The sequence below is a fragment of the Aethina tumida genome, chromosome 3, assembly GCF_024364675.1.
Source record: "Aethina tumida isolate Nest 87 chromosome 3, icAetTumi1.1, whole genome shotgun sequence".
In the NCBI taxonomy this organism is placed as follows: Eukaryota; Metazoa; Arthropoda; class Insecta; order Coleoptera; family Nitidulidae; genus Aethina; species Aethina tumida.
The window spans coordinates 19,550,866-19,577,613 of NC_065437.1; the positions used below are offsets into that span (position 1 = coordinate 19,550,866).

Consider the following 26,748-nt stretch of genomic DNA (forward strand, 5'->3'; position numbering starts at 1 on the left):
AAATGATTCGCACTGTGGAATTTAGTGGAATTTTGTTCTAAAATAAACATTTTAAATTTATGTTTTACATTTGCATCTGCATATAATTTGCCGAAAAAATTATTATTTATATATTAAAATGTGTGTTTTATTTTATTTCAAACGCAGTTTCATATTTGATGCTCTTGCGCCGATGAATCTATTCAATAATATTCTATTTCTTGCTTATATTATTACTCATAACTTTTCATAACGAATTATATTAAGTTAAGTTATATTAATTACATTATTTTTTAATTTTCATGTTTTAAAAATATCATATTTTAAATGAGTTTCTACTTTTTATATATTTCATCTTATACCTTGCTTTCTTTTAACTTTTGAACAAATTTTTTCTTCAAAATTAATACTAATAACGAATATTTGTAATTAAGTACTTTTTCTAATATAACCACATATTATTTTTAAAAAAATTCTATTGGTGAAGCACAAGTGAACTGGGGGTCCTGGACTAGGTCTTGTTCTAGTTACAACATTATTAATTTGTAAATTTGAAAATTTTAAAAGGAAAACTGTAATTAGAATGTATTTAATAAAAATTAATTAAATAGATTAGAAATAATTTTCAAATCATTACTTTTCTGTGTCATCGAAAATATAGAATCTCAAAACTATTGACACTTGATGCTACTTACTATTTCATATCTGACGAAACTAACACTATAATGCGACTGTAAACTTAATAGTTATAAGGAACTATTTGTTTAATGAAATATAATAAGGAACCCTAAACTTGAAAAAGAAAAAATTTACAACATTTAAGAAGAAATAAATCTTAAACCATTATGCTTTTATGAAATAGCTCCTAAGAAACTAACTTAGCAAATGTTAAAATTCCTGAAAAAAATATAAAGAAAAAGATATAAGCATTACTGGGATTATTAGTATTAGAATAAAGTAAAGAATAACATTTACGGAGAAATAATTCTAAACCAATTTGAGAAGCACTCAAGGAAACCACTTCTGAAAATGTCAAAATGTAATACGTAACAATATATATTTGCCCAAATTTTGTAAATCAATAAATAGTGCAGCAATTCTCCTACGATCAGTATGTATATCATTTTCCTTATTAGATAATATTTCTCAAATTGTCTAAATTATTCCATAGTAAAACTTAATAAATAATTGTTAAGAGTAAATGCATTTTAGTAGTTTAACTATAGATTTATTTATTTGTTATATCTGTTTCACTTATAAACTTCTAATCTAATCAACTATTTCTATTGAACTTCTGTTTATATTAAACATACGGAGGTTCCATGGTGTAATGGTTAGCACTCTGGACACCAGAGATCAGAGTTCAAATCTCGGTGGAACCTTACTTTTTGATTTAAAATATTTGGTAAAACGCACTTTTAGTCGTTGAACTTGATAGATGGAAATTGTTTACTTAAGGAAATGACAAATTTCTACTGCAAACTTTTAGACCTTAAATCTTGTGGGAAACCGTTGTTCAAGTATTTCATCAAACAGTAAGTCCATTATTCTCAAAACACTCTTGTGCTTGTAACAGAAAAGTCAATTTAATATACCAGTAAATAAAACACAATGTTACTGCATTTTAGTATATATTTTCATAAATAGTACAATCTAATTTACACTAGTAATACTTAGGAAGGCGCAACAGTATATTGCACAATTTTATAAATAAATAGCGAATATCTAAGAATAATATTATTGTATTGTACGCTTAACCGCATCAGTAGGCGATCAATCAAAAAAATATATAACTCAACAAATTTTTAAATTACAAAAAAAACTCCACACATCTTTAAGGTAAAAAAATTACAATTGAACAATCAACAGGAATTCAATAAAAATAACAATAAAATAAATCACAGTCAAAAGTATTACCCTTACTGAAAATTATTTACAAAAATATAATTATAAAAGAAGTACATAAAATTGTGTGATATAACAACATGGTTAGGGGTTGATATCTAAACATTTATATTTCAAAATTGGAACATGGATACACATAGGTCGTTACCTAGCTTCGTTATTATACCATTTTCAAATACAAATTTGATAATGAAAGTCTGTTCTTGAGCATCTGAGATAAGCTTAGGTTAAGTAGACATAATGCTGGTAATTATATGATTTGTGCTCCCAACACTGCTAATTCAAACATTTTGATTAACATATTTGTCAAGTAGACAACTTAAGAACAAACCATCACATTCATTTCGATTAGCTCATTCCAAACAATAACATGTACTTCTTTCATAAACAAATTATTCTACAATTAAGTCGCTATATGCAATAAGTTTATCACGTGAGATTGGGCGGCGCCCTGGTGCGGCTGTTCGCCCGCCTTGGAATTGACGTCAGCGACGAGTTCGAGGCGTACCGATGCGGCGATGGCGCTTCCCCGCCCTTAGGCGCTGGACTGTTTGTCGCCGTTCCGTTCACCCTGCTCCTCAGTCTTGATGGCGTCCGTTTCGAGGCGCTCGAATCGCCCTGGATCGGTGGTCGTGACCTCCGGCTCTCATTCGCACTGAAACAAAATGTATCAGATCAGTCGAACGACAAACAACATAAAATTATTTTAAATAATCTGCAAACGTGTATAATACAAATAATATCCATATGGAGTAATTAACATTACAACACAACATAATATGAATATCAGCATGTAAATATGAGTATAATTAACATCACAATGTAAGCCACGTAGTTTGAACTGCGAATGAATGTCAGATAAGAACCTATTTATAATGAATGAAGAAAAATAATATAAAATATATAAGAAAAATAAGATAAAAACTGCACTAGTTGCAATTTATCGTATAGCCAATCTTACAACTGCAATTTGCGACAAATATGCAATAAAATCTTCTTTAAGGAGGTTCCATGGTGTAATGGTTAGCACTCTGGACTTTGAATCCAGCGATCCGAGTTCAAATCTCGGTGGAACCTATCTTTTTAGTTTAAATAGCAATTTTAAGATATATTTTAAAACAAATTATCTGACCCGCTGGAGAAGTGATTAAAATATTCAATGAACATTTTGTTTTGCCCTAAACTTCTTTCAATGTAGATGTAACTTAAGGACAAATGTTTATAGAAAAATTTTAAAGTTTGCTTATTAGTTGAGAATTTTATAAAGATTTCAGATTAAATATTTCTTCAACTTAAATCCAAAATATCAATAAACTTTTCAACCTATAATTAATATTATAAAGTTAACGCTCGAATAATTCGGAGGAATGATGATTTTAAACAATGATTTTGAACTCTGAACTCGTATATGGTTCATAAAAATGCATTTGCGCCAAATATGCAACAAAATCATCTTCAAGGAGGTTCCATGGTGTAATGGTTAGCACTCTGGACTTTGAATCCAGCGATCCGAGTTCAAATCTCGGTGGAACCTATCTTTTTAGTTTAAACATCAATTTTAAGATGCATTTTAAAACAAATTTTACAACCCGTTGGAGAACTGATCAAATATTCAATGGCCACTTTGTTTTACATCAAATATCTCTTAACGTAGGCGTAACTTAAGAACAAATGTATGTAGAAAAATGTAAGTTCTTGTAAATGTATTTTGCGCCAAATATGCAACAAAATCATCTTCAAGGAGGTTCCATGGTGTAATGGTTAGCACTCTGGACTTTGAATCCAGCGATCCGAGTTCAAATCTCGGTGGAACCTTTCTTTTTAGTTTAAATAGCAATTTTAAAACAAATTTAAAAAACAAAGTGTATAACCCGTTGGAGAACTTATCAAATATTTAATGGACACTTTGTTTTATATCAAATATCTCTTAAGGTAGGTGTAACTTAAGAACAAATCTATGTAGAAAAATGTTTTAAGTACTTGTAAATGCATTTTGCGCCAAATATGCAACAAAATCATCTTCAAAGAGGTTCCATGGTGTAATGGTTAGCACTCTGGACTTTGAATCCAGCGATCCGAGTTCAAATCTCGGTGGAACCTACCTTTTTAGTTTAAATAGTAATTTTAATAACTGGTTGGAAAATTAATTAACTTTCAACAAATATTTTTGTTTGTTTTATATAAAAGTTATAAATATATAGAGTTAAAATAATAAATACAAATTAAAAATAGATTAGTGCTTTAAAATCCATGGTAAATAAGGAAACAAAAAATATCTAAATTGTATAATTAGAAGAAGAACATTTAACTCTACTAAATTTGGATACACAGCTACAAACCTCAATTATTTATATTTGTTATATGGAATCAATTATTATTTTACTATCCAATCAGATACCTGAAATTAGAATTGAAAATAAGAATTTTTAATCGATTTTTAAGTACTAAGCTGAAATATATGTATATAATTTTAAAATACACAAATATATCAATATTTTGTTACGAAAAATTTTAAAAAATAATAACAGTAATATATTATAGAATAAATAACATCCGATAATGCCTAAACATATATGTCCTCCACATTTATACTTTACTAAAATTTAATATAATAACCATGCAATAAGTGACTGATAATAACTACAGATAAGCAGACGTTTTCACAAATCTATCTGTATAAAAAATAAATGCATTTTAAAACGAAATATTAATAAATCTGGTGAAAAATATAACAATAATTTCTACAAGCATATCTTACCCGAAATTGCTACAGAGCAGCATGAAACATAAAAATTACTATTACAAGTACAGATAATCTATGGTTTATAGTTACAAATAGAAAATAAAAAGAAAAAAACATGTCTAAGGGTAATCAATCAGTTCTAGGAAATGTTATAAATAAACTACTAGACTTGGACAATACAATACCAACAACAAGTAAAATACATTTTCTGTGCACCACACATTTTTAATTTTCAAAGAGGGCTTCTATCAAATTCATATTTATTGTCGGTAACAATCGTTCTCAATATAAATATCATTTAAATAAATAAATCATCTATTTCAATCACAATTTAAAGCTGAATTAACTTATAGCACCAATATAATTAATATTTAATATAAGTTTTGATCCTTTAGAGTTTGTTTATTAGTTGAGAATTTTATAAAGATTTCAGATTAAATATTTCTTCAACATAAATCCAAAATATCAATAAACTTTTCAACCTATAATTAATATTATAAAGTTAACGCTCGAATAATTCGGAGGAATGATGATTTTAAACATTGATTTAGAACCCTGAACTCGTTATATGGTTCATAAAAATTTTCTACAAATATCACTATCATAAATACGACTTTTAAGGATTATCTAATAAACTGACATAACAAGACGTGCTAGAATATAACAGGTTTAAAAGGCACAAAAGGTTTACAGCACACAATAATATAACACCAAACATTAAATCGGCTAACACTACCTTCCCAATCCTGAAGCTATCCAAATTAAAGAGCAGCATGAAAAATAAGGGCACGTATTAAATGGTAACTTGGTAAGACAAATGAGTATGTTAGTTTACAAAAACAATTACCTGACAAGCGATCCATTGTTTTCATCTAGTGAGGAACCATTCAACAGTGATGGACCAGCGGATATAGGTCGTATCTGAAATAAAGAGTGTACAATATTGTGTATACGCATACATAATAAATCATAATTTAATATTAATTAAAAGTAACGGGAGCGAAACATGTCGAAATTAGCATGCTCATTAGTTAAATTAAATGTGGGTAACAATTTCAATCAAAACTACCAATTAAATGTAAACTGTGTTAAACACTGCACTGATATGCAAATAAAGTTATAATGTATTTAATTAAATTCATCATGGATCTGCAAGATACGTTGCATGGAAAGTAAACCGTAGTTGTAATTTAATAATTGTGCGGAAATCATGAATGTGCAAAGTGTAAAACGGTTGAAAATTGTACTGTATTTTTTTCTGAAGTTTACAGTTCGAATCACAGCTTGGAATTATTTGAGCAAAAATCAATTAATTACCCTATCTGTTTGCGTAGCGGCATTGCAAGTGTCGGTCGCAATCGTGGAGGCGGGAGCGGAGTTAGCGTGGTAGTTCTCGGTGGCCAGCTTCACCATCTGTTCCTGAAGATCTTGCACGGCACGGTCCTTGTCCTCCAGTTGGCCCTGCAGGAACAGCACCTGTCGTCGCAGTTCCGCCAGTTCGGTCCTGGCGTCGTCGCCATCGTCGTCGCAGCGACTGTTCCCATCGTCCGTGGAGGTCGCCGCCGCCAGACTGTTGAAGAGCCCATTCGTCAGCACCGCCTGACTCTCGAATGGGTTGTGAGTATCCGACTATAAATGACGTTTTAATACGTTTGTTAATTTTTATTATCGATAAATTATCTTTATTTTTATTAGTAATCTCTCAAAATTAATATATTCAACAGAGTGACATTAAACTTATCCTTATTTAAAGTTATTTGCTAGTCATTAAAAATCACATATAATTTTATTTACATTTATTATGTGTAGTTTGGCAAAGATATTAAAAATTGTCACATATGCAAAAACTAGCACATCCATTACTAATATGTTAATCACCTCTTGGGCACAGTATTAAATGACATCATGGAACAGTTACATGATTACAGACACAAAAGGTTTGTAATAAAACATGCACTTAGGAGCAGTAATTGTTATTTTTATGATTTTAATTACAGGAAACACAATCACCCAGAAACGTGTAATTATTCTAATTATTCAGCACAATAAGGTTAGAGAAAGGCAATTTTGGGAGAGATCAACCGGAGCGACTTACCCTCAACAATAAATCTTCTTCAGTCTGCTCAACAAACACAATGAACATGCAAAAAGAAAAAAAAAAACATAAAATGACACATAAAGCACAACATAAATATGGATAAAACATTGTAAAAATAAAATGTGCACTGATAGATTTTACTAAAACCGAAAACAATTACAGTGTAAATTAGTACACATACAAAACAGAAGATTCAAGATGAATATCGAAATTTTAGGTAAATAATTTAACGGTAGATATTCAACCTATTATCCCAAAAAATACGCAGGAGACAAGTATCAGCCCCCCTCACCTCGTTAAGGACCCGCCTGAGTTTCAGCAGCATCGTCTTGATGCCGATGATGTCCTGCTTCATGGCCGTGTGATTGGCACGATCCAGCCGTACCGAGTCGTCCGAGTCGTAACCGGCCGTCGATGACGACAGGTGGTGGCTCGTAAGACGTGGCTTCACCGGTGTGCTGGTGGCCAAGGAGCGGGAACGGTTGGTGGCACCGGCGGCGCCGCGGCCGCCTTCAAGGGACCGTGGCGACTCCGGCACCGAACTGGGCGTGCTGGCCCGCGATCGCAGCAGTCGCGTTCTCGTCGCATTGCTGAAACAAGTGACAATTGTAAAATGTTTGTTTACTATTCTTGAAAATTAAATAAATATATATTTGAGTCTTTCTTTCCATTAATGCATTTTAGTACATATTTAATTTATAATTTTAGAAGACTAGTTTTCTCCAGAGTTAATGAACATGTGTTAAAATAAGTAAAAATATTCATATTTCATGTTAAACCAGTATTAGATATAATAATTTACAAAATTTGATATTTAAAGTCAATAACTAATTACCAATGCCAATATTAGCAGGATGATGATGATAAAAATAGAAATGTTAAATGTCGCAGCAATCAATATATTTTTGGATCAATTGCGTGATCATATTCACGTTAATTAGACATTGATACGGTTTTATCTCCACACCCAATGAATCAAATGCATATTAAATTTCAGACAGATGTTAACATAAAGCATAGATTTTATTGTGAATTAAAATGATCAGAAAATAAACTAAGAAATATTATATTTATTACGAAAAACAAAGAAGAAGACATGATGACTAAAATGTAAACAAACGTTTGTAGCTTGTAAAAGCTAATTGAATGTCACCATTTAAGTAAATTACTTGTTCGAAAAAACGATGACAAAGAAGAACAAAGAAACATTTAAATACTTAACTCACACAGAAAAGTGAAAACACAATGAGACATTAAAACAAAATAAGATTACGCTCTATTTGTTGCTGGTTTGCCTTTGTATAAAAATTACTAGAGCAAGAATTCAATTCGGTGTTGAAATATGAGTCATTCATACACAATTTGGTAGTTTTTTACTAAAAAGTTTTAAATTGCTTAATTACATTGATTTCGTAAAACAGGTTCGTGTCCGTTTATATAAAAAAAACTGTCACTGAATACGTTGCTGTAGCTTCAGGGCAATTTCCCGCAACATTAACATAGCAGGAACGAAATTAGAGTGCACGCAAGCAGCTTTTAATAGGACTTTCCTATATAGGTCAGCAAGTTATTACCCCTTATTTAGCCAAGCAAAAGTTAATTTAAATTTTTGGCTCAGCGGGCATGTTTTTAAATTCCAGCTATTTGGCGCCTGAATAATTAACTTTCTGAACTTTTAAATCACGTACGAAGATTGTGGTGGTGGTGTGTTGTAAAATATTTATAACTTAACTAAAATTGATGGTTGAAAAATTTTGGCAACGAATTTTGTTGTTAGAAAAAACGGTGTCGAGTATAGATAATAAGAAAACAATACTTATATATTTCATTTGTGTATTTTAGAAGTTTACGGAACCTCTGGCAGAATAAATATTGCATCCGAAGAGTTTCCTGATTAATTCTCAGTTAAAAATGTGTTACAATTATGATGCTGAATGGTACCTAATAAATTTTTTTGGCGACGACTGTTCCGGTGAGATTTTTCTCGGAGACAATTTCTTTTTGGGAGACTTTTGATCAGGTGATTTGCAACGAGCACTTGTTGGAGTGGACACACTGGGCAACACATTAACAATCTTACGCGTTACCGATGGCGATCTATTGTACCGCAGTTCGGTCGTCTTATTCGTACGTATCACAACGGCATTCTTCATACTCCCAACCGGAAAATCGATTAAAGACCATTACAAAAATATAGGTTAATTTTGTGTGGACGGATCCACAGTTGGTTTACGCGTTTTATAGACTGTTCTCGCCATATTTAGGAAAGATCAATGTAAACTAAAATTAGGAAACAGACGGAAGATACACTTCATTAAGAACTTTTAAAAGTATTAGGCACGAAAATCACAATGTTTTTAGTTTGGAAAGTTGTAGTTTCGATTCATTTTTACAGGGAGAGACGACGCCTTCGTCCGTCCGGTTAGTTACATATTGCCCTACTGAGACGGCGGCGCGTCGCGGTGCCTGGCACCGCCACGCATTGTTCAATTCCAGGGAGCGGCAAATACGAAATCATGGCCGGATCGAGATTTTGGCAAATACGAGGGTTCTGCAAAACTTCACAAACCCTAAGTGATTTGATAATTTCTATAAAAATATTGGACTTTGATATACAGGGTGTACTCAAATTACACATTAAGGTAGTAAAGTTTTCTTAATAACAACTGTAGGTACTAGAAAATAAATACATTATTAGATTTACAAAAAATATTTCTTGAAAAATAGAAGGGAATTTTTCGATCCAAATACATTTTATTAATAGTCTAAAATTTGTAAATAATGGTGTGTCCGATTGAAAATTTGTTTTACTTTTTATCTGGCTCAAACATTTATTAATTAAATAATCAAAAACAATCCAGTTAGTGAAATTTATAACTTGTCAAGTATTATTCCAATTTATTGTGTTGAATCTTCAAATGTCGATATTATTTAAGAACACCCTGTATTTTTAAAACTACGAAATAAAACAATTATTATAATTTTAATTTTTAGTTCATTGCTAGTCGTTATATTTTATTAATCGTATAAAATTCCCAAAAAAGCACTTACTTCTCTTTGAATATGGCCCAACTAATTTATCAGATATCTTAATTATTTTAACTACGCCAACACAAAGTTCCGTCGCATAGTATTATAGGAAAAACTCACTAAAGTTTCTACCTAGTCATAAATCAGAAGAAAAAATTCGGGAACAGATAGATATTTTTTGGGAAAATTAAAATCAGTTGTCTATGGTACTCTTGTAAATAGCTTCGAGGAGCTGCAGCAAATAATTAATCAATTATGATCAAAGAAATTTTAATCAATTTAGAAGTTCAAGAAATTCAAAAATCGTTTACACAAAGTTATCGCGTTTGGATAAAAATTAAAGAGCAGATTGAATAATTTTTGAAACTTTTTTGCTTTTTGTTCCTTTGTATATAATAAATGAGTAATAAGTAATTGCAAATAAATATATCGAGAAAGAATAACCATTCGCTAATCTAATTTTTCTGATTATTTTAGCCAAAACTAAATATCTCCCATTCTTTTTTAAAACCTTGTACACTTTTTTAATAAAAGCTTATTTTTTTTCTGTATTTTATCATCAAAATTAACCAACTTTAGACATCCTTTAGGTTCAAGTGTGGCTCGTTGTCAATATTATTTGCACGAAGGTGTAATTTAATACACTCTTGGTCAAGGAAAAAGTAAATAAATCAATATTACAATTTTAAATAATAACTATTATTCAAATCGCAGAAATTATTCTTAGAATAGTACTATAATCGTAAATATTCAATTCTGTATGATATTTATTGTTACTTAAAAAGTGTGGTGAAAGCTCATCAGCCACATGGAACTATTTTGCAAGATTAAACCGTTCAAGATTTTTTTAGAGTCTTTATGTTTGAAAGAAATAATTATAAATATAAAGAGTACGCATAATCAGTTATACAAAGAATCTGAACGATATTAACCGAAAACCACCGTGTAATGAAACAGTTGCCAATTGGAAATAATTATTTTATTACTTAAATACATTTCAAACATTAATTTGCCGGTTTAATCGGTTTCACGTTATTCAGTGGAGCGCATGTGTAATCATAACAGAGTTCGATAATAAAATTTATGCGCACTTCAAATCTCTCGAAATACGACATACATTCTATCATGATAAATTCGTCAGATGATAAGAGCATTTAGATATTACCATGGTAAAAAAATATTTTTGTTATATTTCGCACGTAGTCTTATTTGCACGGATACTCGACCGTTTTAATTGGGTTAAAATAAATCACACAGATGGTCACAAAATCGTGTTAAAAATTTTAATTAAAAATGCTTTTTGCGTACGTACTCGAAATTGTGAATGTTAATGTCTCTCATATTGCCACCGTCCTGGAAAATAATGAAGGAAACAAGCCAGTTGTTCAAAAAAAAGTATTTTGAAGTAACAGTTAAAGACGAATGAATCATGCTCGTTCAATTGACGTTTATCAATTAATTGGACATTGTGTTGTGTGTGAAAACTATCAAGCCTAGTAAATTATTTTATATCACCAATTAATAACATGAATCATACTCGTATAACTGAGGAAAAATGAATCACGTTAGTAAAACATCAAAAATCAAATTTTTAATTAAAAATCACACAAACTTTTTAGATAAATATAATTTATGGTATTAGACTATAATGTGGTATTTAACAGTCAACATACTAATATCAGTTACATATACCATACATACACAACAAAAGGTGGGTGTTTGATTAAACCTGTTTCACAAGAATTAAATGTATCAAGAAATAATTTAACAATAAATTCTCTTTTGCCAACTGAAGAAAACGTCAAGACAAATGTTTTTTAAATGAATCAACATAATTTATAAAATGTACGCTTTATGATATGGATAGTTCATGGTCAACTTCATTCTAGAATTAATTGACCTCAATGTTTCTTTTAATGCAATAAGATTCCTAATTTACTGAAACTACTGACATAGATTCAGTACGTATCAATATAAATTTTGTATCCTCGTCCAAAATATTGTGTTTTTAATTTGTATTTATCATAAGAGTATATGTCGTTATAAAAAATTGTTGTGGGAATATTTTATATTTAAACAGCCTTGGTAAAAATTTCTATATGCGAGTTCGACGAGAAGTACTATAAAAAACGATTCAGTCCATGGTGCGTCTTTTATCTCCAGGCATAATGTAACTGTTGTAAGACATGGCTACTGAAAATAATTACACACATCCACCGCAATCCTGCAATATATAAGATTACACGTAATTATGCACCAGTCGGCAGTTTGTCAAGCGGAAGCACGAAGATTCTGGTTCGAAACCGCGACCAGAGCCAACGTACAATTTTTCTCAGTCAAGATGGGTAATCTCTCCGGCTGCGGGCACGGTCGGAACACGTTGATTACCTCAAATAACCCGCCGTGCATAATTTACCTAATTAACTGGAGTTTCATCGGTGGAATCCCTAGATCTTCCGGTTTTTTAAAAACAGCATTGTAGCGGACATTGCCACGTGTGTTACGTAATCGTTGTGTAATTAATAGTACGCGCAGATCGGGGGCTTAATGTAAAATGCAGTTTGAAGAAAGTACGACGGGCATTACAAAGCCCTTATTGACGAATAAATCCAATATGAAAATCTATCACCCCGATTCTTTTCAAACAAAGAAGCCGGATAAATTAAAATCTGCACGCCACACAAAACGGGGTTAACGGTTAACAACCAGCGTAGTAACAAATCAAAATCGATCGTAAATGATCTGTTGTTATCATCGAGTTGTTAAAATAGCATTTTCACGTAAAATTGGTTTATATAATCAGTTTAAAAATACGTTGGCAACTGGTGGAAGTCAAGTTTAAATAAACTTAAGTTGACGGTGAAATAGTTTTTCCTTTAATTACCTCCATGAAAATTGTTTGTGATTCAAACTTTCATGAATTCAGCACGTGCAAAGTCACATTTATATTAATGTTTTTATTTATATTTACAGTTTATGTGAACACTTACAAAATTTAAATATTCTAACTGATTTTTATTTTAACTCATTTCATCAAAAATGTTGATTATATAAATTTAATAGAAGAAATTTTTGTTTATACTATAGATCTTTAATATGTATCTAAGGTTCATCGTTTATTACCAGATTTGAATTAATTTATTGACTTAATATAAGTTAATATAAGGCAATTAAGGTGATTAGAATTTATAAGTTTCTAAACAAAGAAGAATATATTTTTATAAGAATAAATAAAGGAACTTATAAACCTCGACACATTTGTGAAAGTATAACAACCATGAGTAATTTATTGCAAATGTTACTTTTTTGCAATGAACACACAACATTTACTTTTGGTTTTGAGTTGCACTTTAACAAGAAGCACTCAACTGCCCACTGACTTTACGGTTTATCTTCAACATAACATACTTGCATTTTAAGTATGAAGATAACTCAAAACACGGACGAATGATAATAACTTGAAGGTAATTGATAAAGCATCGACCACTCCATCAAATAATATCTAATTCAATATTAGAAAGTGCTTTATGCAACCAATCCAATTGTGTTTGAATTACAATAAAACGTGATTCAACAAAATTATTCATTTACGCTTCCTCACCCGTTCTGATATCCAATTGGTACCGGTATGTGACCATTGTTGCTCTTCAAATTGTTGATGTTGTCTTTCATAACTTTAATCGAACTAGTCATCGTTCCGTATGATGGACAAACCTTTTCTTAGTTATAACAAGGTGAGGATCACATCACGGATTTGCGAGCCGGATTGTATTGGTGATTGCTGATTAAAAAAAAAAGATTCACCCGGAAAGTCGCGCACCGTGGAACCTCACTGCCGTCCTCCACTGCCACAGCTGACTGGTGTACGCTCGCGGACCGCACTATCGCGCTTTGTTAACTGGTTCACCTGTCGTTGGAGTTTGTTGTGAGGTTGAAATCGACGTTGCCAACTCGGGAATAGATATATTGTAACAAAAATGATATTATAATAATGATAAGTTTATATTATCATTATAGAAATTCTAGTTCTAATATTTTTAAACGACAACTTCTTCTTTGTATTATTTTAAATATTTATAACTTAAATAATATTTTTAATTTTATTTTATAATTCAGTTTGAGTTTTTTTGATTATTCCTAAGTTATTATTCCGTGTACATGTTAATAACATAATGAACTCAAACAATCTATGTTTAATTTAAAATTTTTTAGCTGTAAAGAAAGTGATAAAAGTGAACAGTCTTTTAAAATGGAGAGAGACGATACGTTAAAATGTTTTTACAAAGATCGTTACTTTAGATGAGTTAATAAACATAAAGCCATAAATGAGAGAATTATATTATTAATAAATAAGTTTAAGGAAATTTTATGCAATTTATATTTTATTGTAATAATACTGTACCTATTTTTATTGTCGTATAATGAACATAAATTATACTTAATTAAAATTTAAAACAGTCAATAAACTTTTCCAACAATGCATTACAATGTAGAAATTTGAAATTTATTGCACAAACGATATACTGTGAACTTTCTTAAAAGTATTCAGAAATTACCAATTAAATATGTTTAACAAACAACACATAAATAATAAATATCGAGGATTTTATTCAACAATAGTAGTTTAACTGAGAATTGACAACGCTGATTTCACCTGGTGGAATAAGTCAGATTAAAGTACATAAATCTACGATGTGGTACGATGAAATCTGAACGGTTTCTTTAAAGTTACAACATTAAACAAACAAAAAGCCATAATTTTTAAAGTTTGTAAAACCGGAAATTTCGAAATAAATATATAGTTACAGACGAGTTAAATTTTAATTAAACAGACGAATATTATTTTTAATCATTTACTATTAAAAATAAATTATTAATAATCAACACACAAATTACAGTGAAGGATTATCATACTACTCAAATATTTTATTCTTCCAACAGTTCAAACCAGAAAGAATCAGGAACAATTATTATTTTTGATCTGCGGAATTACAATAGGCAAAAGAAAATTCTACGAAAATATTTCATCTAAAATATTTATAAATTTAATTAAATATTAAGCATTAACATATTTGTTTAAAACTTTAAATGAATTAAGGTCATCATTTCTAATATTATGTAATATTTTAAATTCTTAATTTGAATAACATTTTATAATTAAACATTTTTTTAGAATTTTGTTGGAATTTATTGGAAATAAGAACGATAAAAGTCCTAAAAAAAGAAAAATAGATTTACCATAAGTGTAAAGAATATACTAATTACAAATTAGGTAAAATAGAGCATGAGCTTTCAAAAATTTAAAGAGATGTATTGTAATTTATATTTTATTGTTATTTTATGCTTAATAATACTACATTTAGCTTTATTATCGTATAATGAAAAGAAATTATAATTAACTAAAAGTTGAAAGAGTTCAAAAAGAAATTAATTCCGAAATTTGAAAATTTGGAATTTGAAACTTTGCTAAAAGTGATAGAATACCTGTTGTAACTATTAATGTTTCAAAATTAAACAAATAAAATTCCACAACTTATGTAAAACCAGAATTTTCAAAAGAAATAAATAAACCAACCATTTACTTTTAAAAATAAATGATTAATAATCATCACATAAATTATAATAAATTAATGTATATGCAAATGATTTTTTTAAATAGTTCAAACTTGGACGCATCAGAATAATGGTTGTCTTGCAAAATAAAAAATTAAAAATAATATATATCATAAAATATTTATAAGTTTAAATATAGGTTTTATGACACACTAAAACCCCTAATGTTATCAATGTATTCCAAAAATTAAACGAATATATTAATTTAATCAACCACAATATTTAAATATTTCTTCTTAAGGTGTGTAACTTGTGGTAAAATATAACATATAAAACACCCCACAACCTCTAAATGTTTATAGTGTACTTTTGTTTTGCGTTCCAATAAGTAACAGTAAGTAATTAAAAAATGTTTGTCTATATATGTGAATATCAAATTGTAATTGCAGTTGCAATTTTTAGCATCATGAAACTGTTTTTAATATTTGTGTGCCTTGTTGCTTTCGTAACGGCCGACGAATTTAAAAATTTTAAGTCAACGTACGGCAAAACTTATAAATCCCCCAGTGAAGAAACGTATCGCGCAAACATTTTTTCCAAAAATATCAAATCCATTGAAATGCACAATGCGAGGTACGAAAAGGGTCTGGAAACGTACAAGCAGGCTGTTAATGAATTCGCCGACATGACAACCGAAGAATTTTTAGAATATTTAAGATTGAGTGGACCGAAACCTAACGAAGAGAGTGCCGAATTTTATAACTCGAGCTATGGCACTCCAAATGCCATTGACTGGAGGACAAAAGGTGCAGTAACTCCTGTCGGGCATCAAGGACAGTGTGGATCTTGTTGGGCTTTCAGCGCGGTACTACCTTGAATAAGTTTAATAAGTGTTCATTTAACATGGTAATTTTTAGGCTGGAAGCATGGAAAGCATGAATAAAATTCGTAAAGGCCGACTGATCTCCTTGAGCAAACAAAATTTGGTGGATTGTTGTCGTCCTTTCGGCGCAAATGGATGCAAAGGTGGTTCTATGTCCAGTGCCTTCCGTTATGTGCAAGTAAATGGAATCAATACTGAACATGATTATCCATATCGAGGTGTCGATGGACAATGCAGATTTCAGAAAAATAAGGTGGCATTAAGGATACGTGGATACGCCATAATTAGACCAGGAAAAGAAAATGATCTTGTGCACGCTGTTGGAAATGTCGGTCCTGTTTCAATTGCAATTGCTACAACTGACAAATTCCAATTTTATCATTCCGGTATATTTTCGGACCCTACGTGCAACCCGCAAAAGTTGAACCATGGGATGTTGGCTGTTGGTTACACTGGTGATGCGATTATTTTCAAGAACTCTTGGGGTACTTCTTGGGGAGAATCCGGTTATATTAGAATCAAACGAGGCTCCAATATGTGTGGTATTGCCAATAGTGCCAGTTTTCCAATATTATAAACTTAATTTTTATTAAATTTGTTAGTATTTAACCTTATTAATAAATAATATTCCTTAATTATGAAAGATCATTTACTTTTTAACCAAATTCACAAAATAATACTACACTTATGTTGAAGAAAGTAGGAAATGTTTTATAAATATTTTATGATCCCATAGCTGTTTGTTGTTACTTCCTTATTAAAGTCAAAATAAAAATATGTACTTATTTTTACTAGATTCGGTCAATTAACCATCTTCTACCAAGGATGTTGCTTGATTCGGTAAAATATAAATATATGATTCATACACATTAAAATATATAATACATTAAGATATAATAATAAGGAACGCAAATTTAAATGTTTTTTGTGCAAAGTGAAAAAGTACGGTCTATACATAGAACATCTAACCTAAGTTTTCATTTTCATTAGAGGTAATTTGATATATGTAAGAAATTGAGGAATTCCTTATGATGTTTTAAGTTGGGATCCCACAAAATCTAAAAACTACAAAATTAACACTTACGTTTTCGATGGTTTCTCAGACATGTAATTTCCAATAAGAGTCTTCCAGTTTCTGATACTGTCTTCTCTCTCAAAATCCAGTTCTTGTTGTATTGACTGTTCGGTTAAAGACGGAAACCCACTACTTTGTCTGCAAAAAAGTATATATATGCTTAAAACTTCCAACTATCAGTAACAACCACACTACAATGTCAATAAATGGTTTCATTTTTTATTATTACAGTATTTGTAGGAGAAGAATAGTCAACAGTGAACTTAACGTGTCAATCTAGTGTGAAGTATTGAAATTATGGTATCTTATTGTTACATATGTCAAATATTCGAACTTGACTTATTTTTAACTAACAAATTATTTCTGATAATCCTGGTAAAATTTAAATATTACCTATCATCATCTAATCCACTGCTTTGGCTGTATTCGTAGTCCATCATTAAGTCATCGCTTGCAATGCTTTCGCACGGGGACAACGTGTCCAAAGATCCTGTTCGGCTGTGAAGAAATTTCTTGTTTTTCATCAGTGGGCTCCCTTCATAACCAGGGACACCCCTCCTTCTTGCTTTTGGAGTGGAATCCACCATGGTCAATGTATTTTCTGAATTATTCTGTGACATTGTAATGCTTAAGGTGTCATTGTGAGCAACCGCAATCGTATCTTCGAACACTAACGCAGGTTGATCTGCAATTTCGTCGTCAATCAGAAAATCATCTTTAGTGTCGCTCAGCGATAAAGAGTTGGAAGCATTAGTGGGCGTGCCCGGGCTCGGAGGTGTCAGTTTCTCGTTGATATCCTTCGAGTTAGAAGAGCTTCGTTGTAGCTTTCTTTTAATCAATTCTTCCGTGTCCGAACAACTGAACAAGCTGTCATCAGGAGAGACCAACGTTTCATCATCTAATAAAGGCCCTGTTAACAACAAATATGTTATTTTTCTAAATTAAGGGGAATTATGTAAAATTACCTCCAGTATTGGCCGCCACAAGTGCGAATTTAGAATCATCAAAGTTAAGAGGGGTAACATTTTGTGGTTCTTGTTTCGGGAATGAACTGGAACTGCTCATCAGAAGAGACTGAATGGCTGAGCCCAAAGCGATGGAATTTGAGACTGATGAGGAGGCGGAAAGCACTGTCGATGGGACTTTGTCTTTGCTTTCGTCGCTCGAGCTCATTGAAAAACTTATTTCATCGGCCATCGCTTCGCCACCGTGGACCCACTCTTGGTCATCGGAGCTGGGCGGACTTGAGTCACCTGCAAAAATTTATTTAAGCAATTATGATTATATTATATATATATATATATATATATATATATATATATATATATATATATAAATATATATAAATATATAAAAAAATACCTTTAAGATCGTTTATTTCTTTGATGCTGGGTCTCGATTTTAAGAATGATTTCGGTGGCGTTGGTTGTAAGGTAGGCTTAATAAATTGCTTTTCGCTCCTATAACTATCTTTGTAAGTCTTTTCTTCCTCTCCATAATCATCACTAAAGCCTTCAGACGAAGTTATTGATATCTTTCTTCTATTATCATGATCTATGTGTCTCTGATATTCAAGAGTACGTTCTCTCACTAATCCGTTATTTTGATATGAGCTAAAAATAACAATAAACATATTTGCTATAAATATAAGTTATTTCGCTTACCCTCTGTTGTTGTCAGTGTTGTTAAAAGCACTGGGCAATTTTGGAATGGGGGCTACACTCTCTGAAGAATCGCTCAAATCCCTCACATCAAAAGTATTCTTACTTGTTGCTACTACTTCTAAGTGTCTAGGTTTTTGATTACCGAGTCGTCGTTTCAACATGGGAGAAGATTCCAATCTTTCCAATTCTTGGACTCTAAAATTACAATATCTTATGACAATAATTAAATAATTATATTTTTGCTAACCTTTCGTTATCTCCCATGTATCCACTTAAATGGCTGCCGACTCCAGAGTCTTCTGTCAATGATCCGTCTTTGGAAGAGGTCTCTTCCGCTTGTTGGTACATCGCTACTTTGCGACTGTTGTTTGCAAGGGTTTTTGCTGTTTTTGTTTCAATCAAACGAATGGGTTCTGGTCGTGGCAATTGGTTGGACTGTAGAGTAAATCTTCCGATCTAAAAATAAATATTCGAATTACTTAAGTTACAATTTATGACTAACATATAGAAAATTAAATATATAAAAAAAGAAAAATGACAATAATTTTAATATTTTACCCACAAGACTCACATATTCTCCTTGTAATAATTATTTTGCATAGTAATACGAATTAATTGATTGATTCATAGGTAATATAAATAAATTACATTAATGACACAAAATTACTCGTAATTAATAGACAATTTTTATTTATATTAAATTACACAAACAGGATAAAATATTTATAACGTAATCCACAGCCGGAGTTGAAATCTATAAATATACTGTAGAGACCAGACATTCTGAAACTTTGTATTCTTATTACCAGATCCAAAATAAAGATACACCCACTGAAAATTGGCAAATTTTAAAAATACAAGCGTACTGATATAATTACGCTCATTCAAGAGAAAATTTACAAACCACAACGGTCGTATATTGAGTTATAAAATGTAACAGTTTATTGTTGCGTCGAGATATAAATAAACATACTCAGCTAGTCTTAGAAGTAAGGAAGGAGGTGGAAAGTATAAAAAAACTGTAAATTTGTTTCAGTCGGTAAAAGGGTCTTCAAGGTAATAGTATATATAATTAGGGGGCTGTTACTTACATGTGTTCGAGGTATTTTTCTAAAAATAAATGGTTCTGCTACTTTTGAACATTTTGCTTTAAGAAACAATGTAATTAGGTTTAAAAAGAGCAAAAGAACTGGAAATAACACGACAGTGACTAATTTGTGAATGTATTCTTATCTTATATATTTGTAGATTAAAGTAAATGATAAGTACATAAATAAATTCTTATATTTTCATCAACTCTATAACAAATTTTCTAAAGATCTAAATATAGTTTAAATTTTTATTTAGTAAATTCTCTCCACTCCCAATTGATTCCATTAGCCATTCTCGATCATGCCCCAATTGTTTTAAATCTAAATTAATTCTCCAATCTCGCGTGCCTTTTATTTTCCCGGCACTGATGCTCCACCGCACATAACTTAATTAATCGAGTTAGCAACATGAACCATTGTGTATACATGTACTCTGGCAACTGACCTGCGGCTGAACATTGATTCCCGATTTCGCGGTCCTGTTCCTGTTGCTGTCCGCCAGGCCAACGCTCTTCGCCACCCCGGGGGAGCGTTTCGTCGTGCCGCCCCCGACAACAACGCCGTTGTTGTTGCCGAACTCGGCGGTGACCGGTTGATTGTTGAGATCGGCGACTTTGTTCAGCCGGTTGACCGGACCGTGGCGGAAACCGAATCGGCTGACCTGTTTGGTGGCGTTGGGTTCCTTCTTGGGCGGCGCCAGCCGGGGCGTCGTCCTGCCCGTTGGCACGGCGTTCTGGGTCAGGGGCTCAGTGTCCTGGAACGAGGATAGTTTACATTCAGAACTAGTATTCGGGATTAATGTATATTTTTTCGTATTCATGCATACCCGAGAGAGAACAACTTCCTCGCATCCTCTAGCTCAGGTAACATATGTATAAAACATTTATATTTCAAAGGAACCAACTTTTTATTACAGTTTATTTGACTTTGAAATACTGGAGCCTTATTTTATTATTTCTTCGTTACTATCGCGTAATACTGAATTTAAAGACACCAAGAGAAAATAAATAAATCAATTAATTATACGAGAGAATAAATAAAAATAATAATATACTTTTAATTTAGCGAAATTAATAATTTTAGAAAAAACAGATTTAGGTTTTCCAGTTTTTACTTAAAAGGATGTCCACATTGAAAAGCAAACCCCATTGAGGTAAATAGTTCATAAATAATTTGAAAGTTCAAATTTAATCAATAGTTTATTACATTATTTTAAACCCTGGTGGACTAAATCGGATAAAGAATGAAAATATTATGACAGAAAGAAGCGAAAGGTAAAATTATACTTTAAATATTTATATAGTTAGTTTCGCTAGCACGAGTGGCTAACATCTTCAGAGCACTGATTTAGTTCGTGTCTCTTTGACACCACTTTCAGCTAGAAAATCTAGGTGTTCAAAACGATAAAGAAGGTGAATGAAAATGTAAACGAAATTGAAAATATAGGAGTTTCAGCTTCTAACAAATGATGATTTCTTATACGAGAAGACTTACAGAAAATATATAAATTCAATTCGAAGCTCTTTCACATAGATGAAACATAGAGATTTAGCAGTAAATTCAATTATTTTTTTCTTTTTTTCTATAATAGTATGTTTATTTTTTAGTTTAGTCTACTATTTCTTGAAATGTTTATAATTGAATATTGGTTAAAAATGTAGAACAATGAATAACATTATTATTTGTTATTGAAAAATATATTCAAAATGCGAAAGTGGTTGAACATTGTTAAAAATTACATTATTTTCAGCTGCAATTCAGCGTTTTTTTATACCGTTATTTGTATGTTTTAATTACCTTTAAGAAAAATAGTAATCGGGCCTTCCATACATAAATAAAAATTAATAACATTTTCATGTCATTCAGTTAGATTTAGATAATTTTTGAAGTTTAGAATTGTAAATCAATGTTACCCTTTGTATAAGATGGAAACTTTCTTGTTACCAAAGTAAATATGATTATTTCTTCCATGATATTTATGATTTACATGACATATTATGCTACTTGCATAAAATAAAGTATGATATCTAACAACTACTCATTGATGCTCATGTTGTATTCCACATCGTGAAATGCATCAGTTTCTAATTTCTATGATTATATTCTAATTATGTGAAGATCATAAGAAAGATACGTTTTTAGATTTTTATTTTGTTTATAAAAATACAATGGGTTAAAAGAATAATAGGTATTTGCATATAAAATTCCTAATTAAACAATTAAATGTTCTTATATTAATGATGATGAAGAAAAAATGTTAAATTACAGTTGTCTATAAGATAACTTTCTATTGAAATCTATTTCCAGAAATATATGCAAAATGCAACATTTAAAGAAGATAAATATAATGCAGTTCAAAGCTGTAAATAATATCAACAGGTGCTACTTAAAAACTTAATTTCAACAAACAAATATGAGGAGCCAGCCGGCCAACTCCCATAAAATCGTTCCAGCCGGCAAGACCATGATTCATCGGGAATCTCCAGCGATAAGACCTCACGTCACACTCACCGCTCGGGCACGCTCACAATTTTCACGCTCACACACACTCTCACACCGCCGTCGTCGCTACCCACCGTGTCGTTGCCGTTGGCGACGTCCGCGTTTGCCAGACGTCGCGCTGCACTGGCGTTGGACGCTATGGCGGGCGCGGTGGCCGGTCGACGCTTGAAACCGAACGACATCGCGACGCCTTTCGTGCACGCCGCTGATTTGGCTGCGCCCTGGCCGCCCAGTTCGGGCGGCCGTTTGTTGTTCTCGTCATCCGGACTCTGCAAATGAAATTATAATTAGAAAATTGCAAAACGGTGTTATTAGTATTCACATTCAAGGGGCTGATGAATAAACTGTTATTTTTTAATCAAGTGCATATTTTAATATACTAATGACATGGGTCATTTGGACTTTTCACTTTGATAATGGCAGAATTTTTTATTTTTCGGTTCTATTTAACTTAATGCGCCGTCTAGACTAAATTACAAGTCCAATTGAGATGTATAATATTTTGTTACAAAGGTGAGTAAATTATGCAAGCAATCATACCTATTAATTCGTATCGATCGGAAGAAAAATAAGGTACATCTGTAGAAAGTTCTAATTACATATTGAAGCTCAGTTATTTTTTTCCAATAGAAATTAATTAGTTGAAATGAAATTTACCTTTCTAAGGAAATATTAATCAACTTAAACGGGTTTGTCATTAATTCTGGACGCCGCTTTAAGTAAGATGATAAACCCAAAAACATAAATTTGCGATTATCCAGGTGAATAACACAAATGAAAATGTAACATAAAATTACTAAATTTCAAAAGTAAAAGTTTGTTTGTAAACTAAAATAATAGTAATTTATTGGTATTATCCCATAAAAAATAATTACAATTTGGTAAAATACAATTCCTGTTAATTTGACAATTTAAAATATAATATTCGGCTTATAAAGAAAATGTCATTAATTTATTAAAATAAAAAAAAATAGTTGTATAAAAAGTGAAATGGAAGATACTGAATTAAACGAGCCTGAAATTATAACAATTCAATGAAGAAGCAATAGGTAGTATTCATTTTATAGTATCTTTAAACAAATTCTAATTAACTTTTAGAAAAGATTATGCTACACACAAACTCCACCCTGAATTAAACACCCTCTGAAATGGATATATACCAAAATTCATAAAAAATATGCATATTCATATAATTCTGTGGAAAAATTAAAAATAATATTTTTTTATGAAATTATTGTATCTTATAAACTGTCAAAAACAGCACAATTATCTTATTTTTTAAGAATATTTGAATATTATCTAACAACACTATACTTATAGTTTTGATACCCAAATTTTATTTTGTTGTATTTAGTGTTCTTAATTCAAGGGTGTATTTAGATTTTCTATAAAAAATGTGTAAAAATTAAGATAGGTTTTGATTTCGAGACAAGAAACATGATATTTTGTTTATAAGTACATTTTTGATACTACGCAATTGAAAAAATAGGTTAGCTAGTTAACACTAGCATCTCCAGAGGTCTCATCTGGTTCAAGTCTCTTCGACATTTGAAAGACAACTTAAGCTTTTGTTTTATAAAAAAATAAATCATTTATTTAAATTGTGAACAGAAGATTACAACTATACTCTCAACTTCAAACTGCTGAAGTTAAGAAATACATAAGTATAGTAATTAGGAAATTTGACATTGAGCATCTATATCACTGAAATCAGGTCTGCAAAGAGTCTTCGAGCAATTTTAAACCAGTTCTCTAGACATAAACATAACAAAATATCGTATTCATATAAACGATAATGTTTAATATGTTAATAATACTTAAGGAATTTAAATAACAACATGTATAACTTTAAATGTATACGTCAGAATCCTAAATATCCAAAATAGTCTAATTTGACCTCGAATTGTTAGTTGGAAATTGTTGTAAATTGCTACATAAGTAAATTAAAAAAAGTTTTTTCTGTTTAAATAAAAATAGTCTCTTATTTTTAGCTAAAAATCAGATGATGTAAATGTTTTAAATATTTATAGGTTTATTCTGTTACCTATACTGGTGGAACATTAAGTTACAATTTTAAATTACCTTATTTCCTCTAAAATTATATTTAAAAAAACGTTACAAACAAGATTTTACGAAAGTGAAACTAAATGAATAAAATTCCAAATAATTATTTACGGATATGAGTAGTTAAAATTTTAATTATCCGACATCAACCAGCCAGACTTAATTCAAGGAAATATTAATTTTATTTTGGAACATACCTTCATAAATTAAATTTACACGTAAATCACCGAAAAACTAAAAAACAACATGCATGCTACGATTAGCAAATGTGGAACTACAACACAAAACATAACAGCGGTGGAATGTGGTTTCGGATATAATTTGTGCTATACAATAGATAACTTGATGTAAACGGAGTTGCCGATGCTCTGTAGTGTGTATTCAACACTGTTAAAGATTTAAGTGAATGGGATACTTTTCATTGTAAATTTACATTCAATTCAAAACAATGTTCGTTTGGTGGAGAATGATTAAAATAATTTAATTGTTGCGTGTTCAGAATATCTTAAAAATACGTATTTAAATTGTGTTTTTGAAATTGTTAATAGAAAATTTCTATTTGTTCCTTACTGCTTTTGCTAATGGTGAAGTATAATAAGACACCTGCATTGGTATATTTCATCTATTAATTCACTTTCATTTCAGTACCTTTATTGAATTGTAAAATTAAATTACAATTCTATAGCCAGACCAGTTGTTTTATATTAAATGAAAACAACAGTTTTTATTGCACAACAGATGACCATAATTACTTCCTTCAAATTATGTCAGCAATTCAAAGGATTTTCAATTGTATAGTATACAAAATAATTGAATTCAATAATATTGTTTTAAAACTATGTTGACACCTTTTTGAAGGAGTACTATACATTTCTGCATAAATAGATATTTAAATAAAAAATTGTAGCTTTATGCCATGCTGAATGGATTTTTTGGTAATATCCAGTGGGAAAAAGTACTGTCAACGTACTTATGATCATAGACAGTTAATTTATTCTAAAGTAATTTATCGGGATAAAGTTTTAAAAATACAATATTGAGAATTGTCATGACAAGAATGTTTCCCATTAGACGCATTCCTATTTATCAATATTAACAGCCCCTAGCAGTTCTGTTACTGAAGTTATAATTTTGTTATTGCCCCTCAAGGTGTACATTCGATAAATTATGTGATTGGTATAAACTTTTATTTCATAAAAACATTTTACCTTGACTTATCATTATGCAAGTTGGTGAAGGTTAGCATTTTCAATTAACAGTTCACAAACCATAAACACGTCTATTTGAAGTACGCCTGTGAGAAACGTTGATAACATAACTGAACCCATTATGTCAAGAAAATTAAAGACTGTATTAACGGCAATTATCGTGGGTAAATTTTAAAAAAGAAAATACCCGTAATGCTGGACAATAAAAATTATAAAAGCTTACATTTTTTTCTAGGTATTTGTACAATCGATTTCTAATATATAATAAATATTATCTACATTAACTCAAATAATGCAGCACCAATCATACGTAATTCCTACTTAATTTAAATATAATAGACAAATCGTTAAACAAACTTATGTCGTATAAACAATTGTCTTCAACTCGAATATAAATTTACTAACTGTAATCGTCATTATTTTCATTGGACAAAATTGTCAGCCGTATTTTGCAACACCCATTTTTCATGCTGTAATATTGAGGACAACACCGCAATAGTGGCAGAAATTATTGTTATGCACTTTAAGTATACGTTCATAGTTCCCGCGACTTTTATTAAGAAAAACGTGCAATGCAATGTGCATTTTTGTGAAACACTTTCTGCACAATGTGATTATGTCGGTATGTAGCGGAACTATAAAATAAATTATTGGATAATACTGAACTAATCTCGGTTGACACCATTTTGATTACATAACATGTGTATGCATTTCTAGCAGCATTAGGATTTCGACTAATTAGTCTCCTTACATATATACAGGGCGTACCAAATTGGTTAATTTTCATAGTTCTTCCAGAACAACAGACAAACCTTGCTTTAATAAGCAACAATATTATTTATCTCTTCCCTTCTATGGTCACCAACATAATTTATGGACATATATTTTTTTTGTGGTAAACGTTTTATATTACGTAAAAAGTGAATGTAGAAAGTTTTTAACGTTTGTCAAAA

At 30.8% G+C, this 26,748-nt stretch overlaps 2 protein-coding genes and 4 non-coding genes across 12 annotated transcripts in view; 5 read left to right on the forward strand and 1 right to left on the reverse strand.

The window, feature by feature from the left end:
• Positions 1–1,593: 1,593 nt before the first annotated feature.
• Positions 1,594–26,748, reverse strand: part of LOC109597056 (uncharacterized) — a 51,484-nt gene continuing 26,329 nt past the window's right edge. For 4 of the 7 annotated variants that reach the window (XM_020012689.2, XM_020012690.2, XM_049964119.1 and 1 more), the window contains 13 exons: positions 22,598–22,792; positions 20,467–20,775; positions 19,178–19,386; positions 18,931–19,125; positions 18,629–18,879; positions 18,232–18,519; positions 17,660–18,176; positions 17,276–17,404; positions 7,018–7,315; positions 6,723–6,746; positions 5,945–6,256; positions 5,475–5,548; positions 1,594–2,539 (listed from right to left, as the gene is read on the reverse strand). In XM_020012689.2, the coding sequence (XP_019868248.2) occupies positions 2,314–2,539; positions 5,475–5,548; positions 5,945–6,256; positions 6,723–6,746; positions 7,018–7,315; positions 17,276–17,404; positions 17,660–18,176; positions 18,232–18,519; positions 18,629–18,879; positions 18,931–19,125; positions 19,178–19,386; positions 20,467–20,775; positions 22,598–22,792 (3,027 nt within the window). In that variant the 3' untranslated portion in view covers positions 1,594–2,313. Of the gene's footprint in view, positions 2,540–4,533; positions 5,380–5,474; positions 5,549–5,944; positions 6,257–6,722; positions 6,747–7,017; positions 7,316–17,275; positions 17,405–17,659; positions 18,177–18,231; positions 18,520–18,628; positions 18,880–18,930; positions 19,126–19,177; positions 19,387–20,466; positions 20,776–22,597; positions 22,793–24,784; positions 24,869–26,748 lie in introns of those variants that run through there. The other 3 variants (XM_049964122.1, XM_049964121.1, XM_020012691.2) reach the window with 3 other exon arrangements.
• Trnaq-uug (transfer RNA glutamine (anticodon UUG)) lies at positions 2,890–2,961 on the forward strand. The gene has a single exon. It is a non-coding gene; the product is annotated as a tRNA-Gln (tRNA).
• Positions 3,347–3,418, forward strand: Trnaq-uug (transfer RNA glutamine (anticodon UUG)). Its single transcript has one exon. It is a non-coding gene; the product is annotated as a tRNA-Gln (tRNA).
• On the forward strand, positions 3,628–3,699 carry Trnaq-uug (transfer RNA glutamine (anticodon UUG)). The gene has a single exon. It is a non-coding gene; the product is annotated as a tRNA-Gln (tRNA).
• Trnaq-uug (transfer RNA glutamine (anticodon UUG)) lies at positions 3,913–3,984 on the forward strand. The gene has a single exon. It is a non-coding gene; the product is annotated as a tRNA-Gln (tRNA).
• LOC126264790 (digestive cysteine proteinase 2-like) lies at positions 15,791–16,768 on the forward strand. Its single transcript, XM_049964123.1, has 2 exons — positions 15,791–16,173; positions 16,226–16,768. The coding sequence occupies exons 1-2, from the start codon at positions 15,928–15,930 to the stop codon at positions 16,766–16,768; spliced, it is 789 nt and encodes a 262-aa protein (XP_049820080.1). The 5' UTR covers positions 15,791–15,927.

Bases quoted from the DNA above. Each gene is read 5' to 3' on its own strand.
- LOC126264790 (XM_049964123.1), top strand. From the start codon at position 15,928: ATGCACAATGCGAGGTACGAAAAGGGTCTGGAAACGTACAAGCAGGCT. The intron at 16,174-16,225 runs GTACTACCTTGA...GGTAATTTTTAG, and splicing joins CTTGTTGGGCTTTCAGCGCG to GCTGGAAGCATGGAAAGCAT.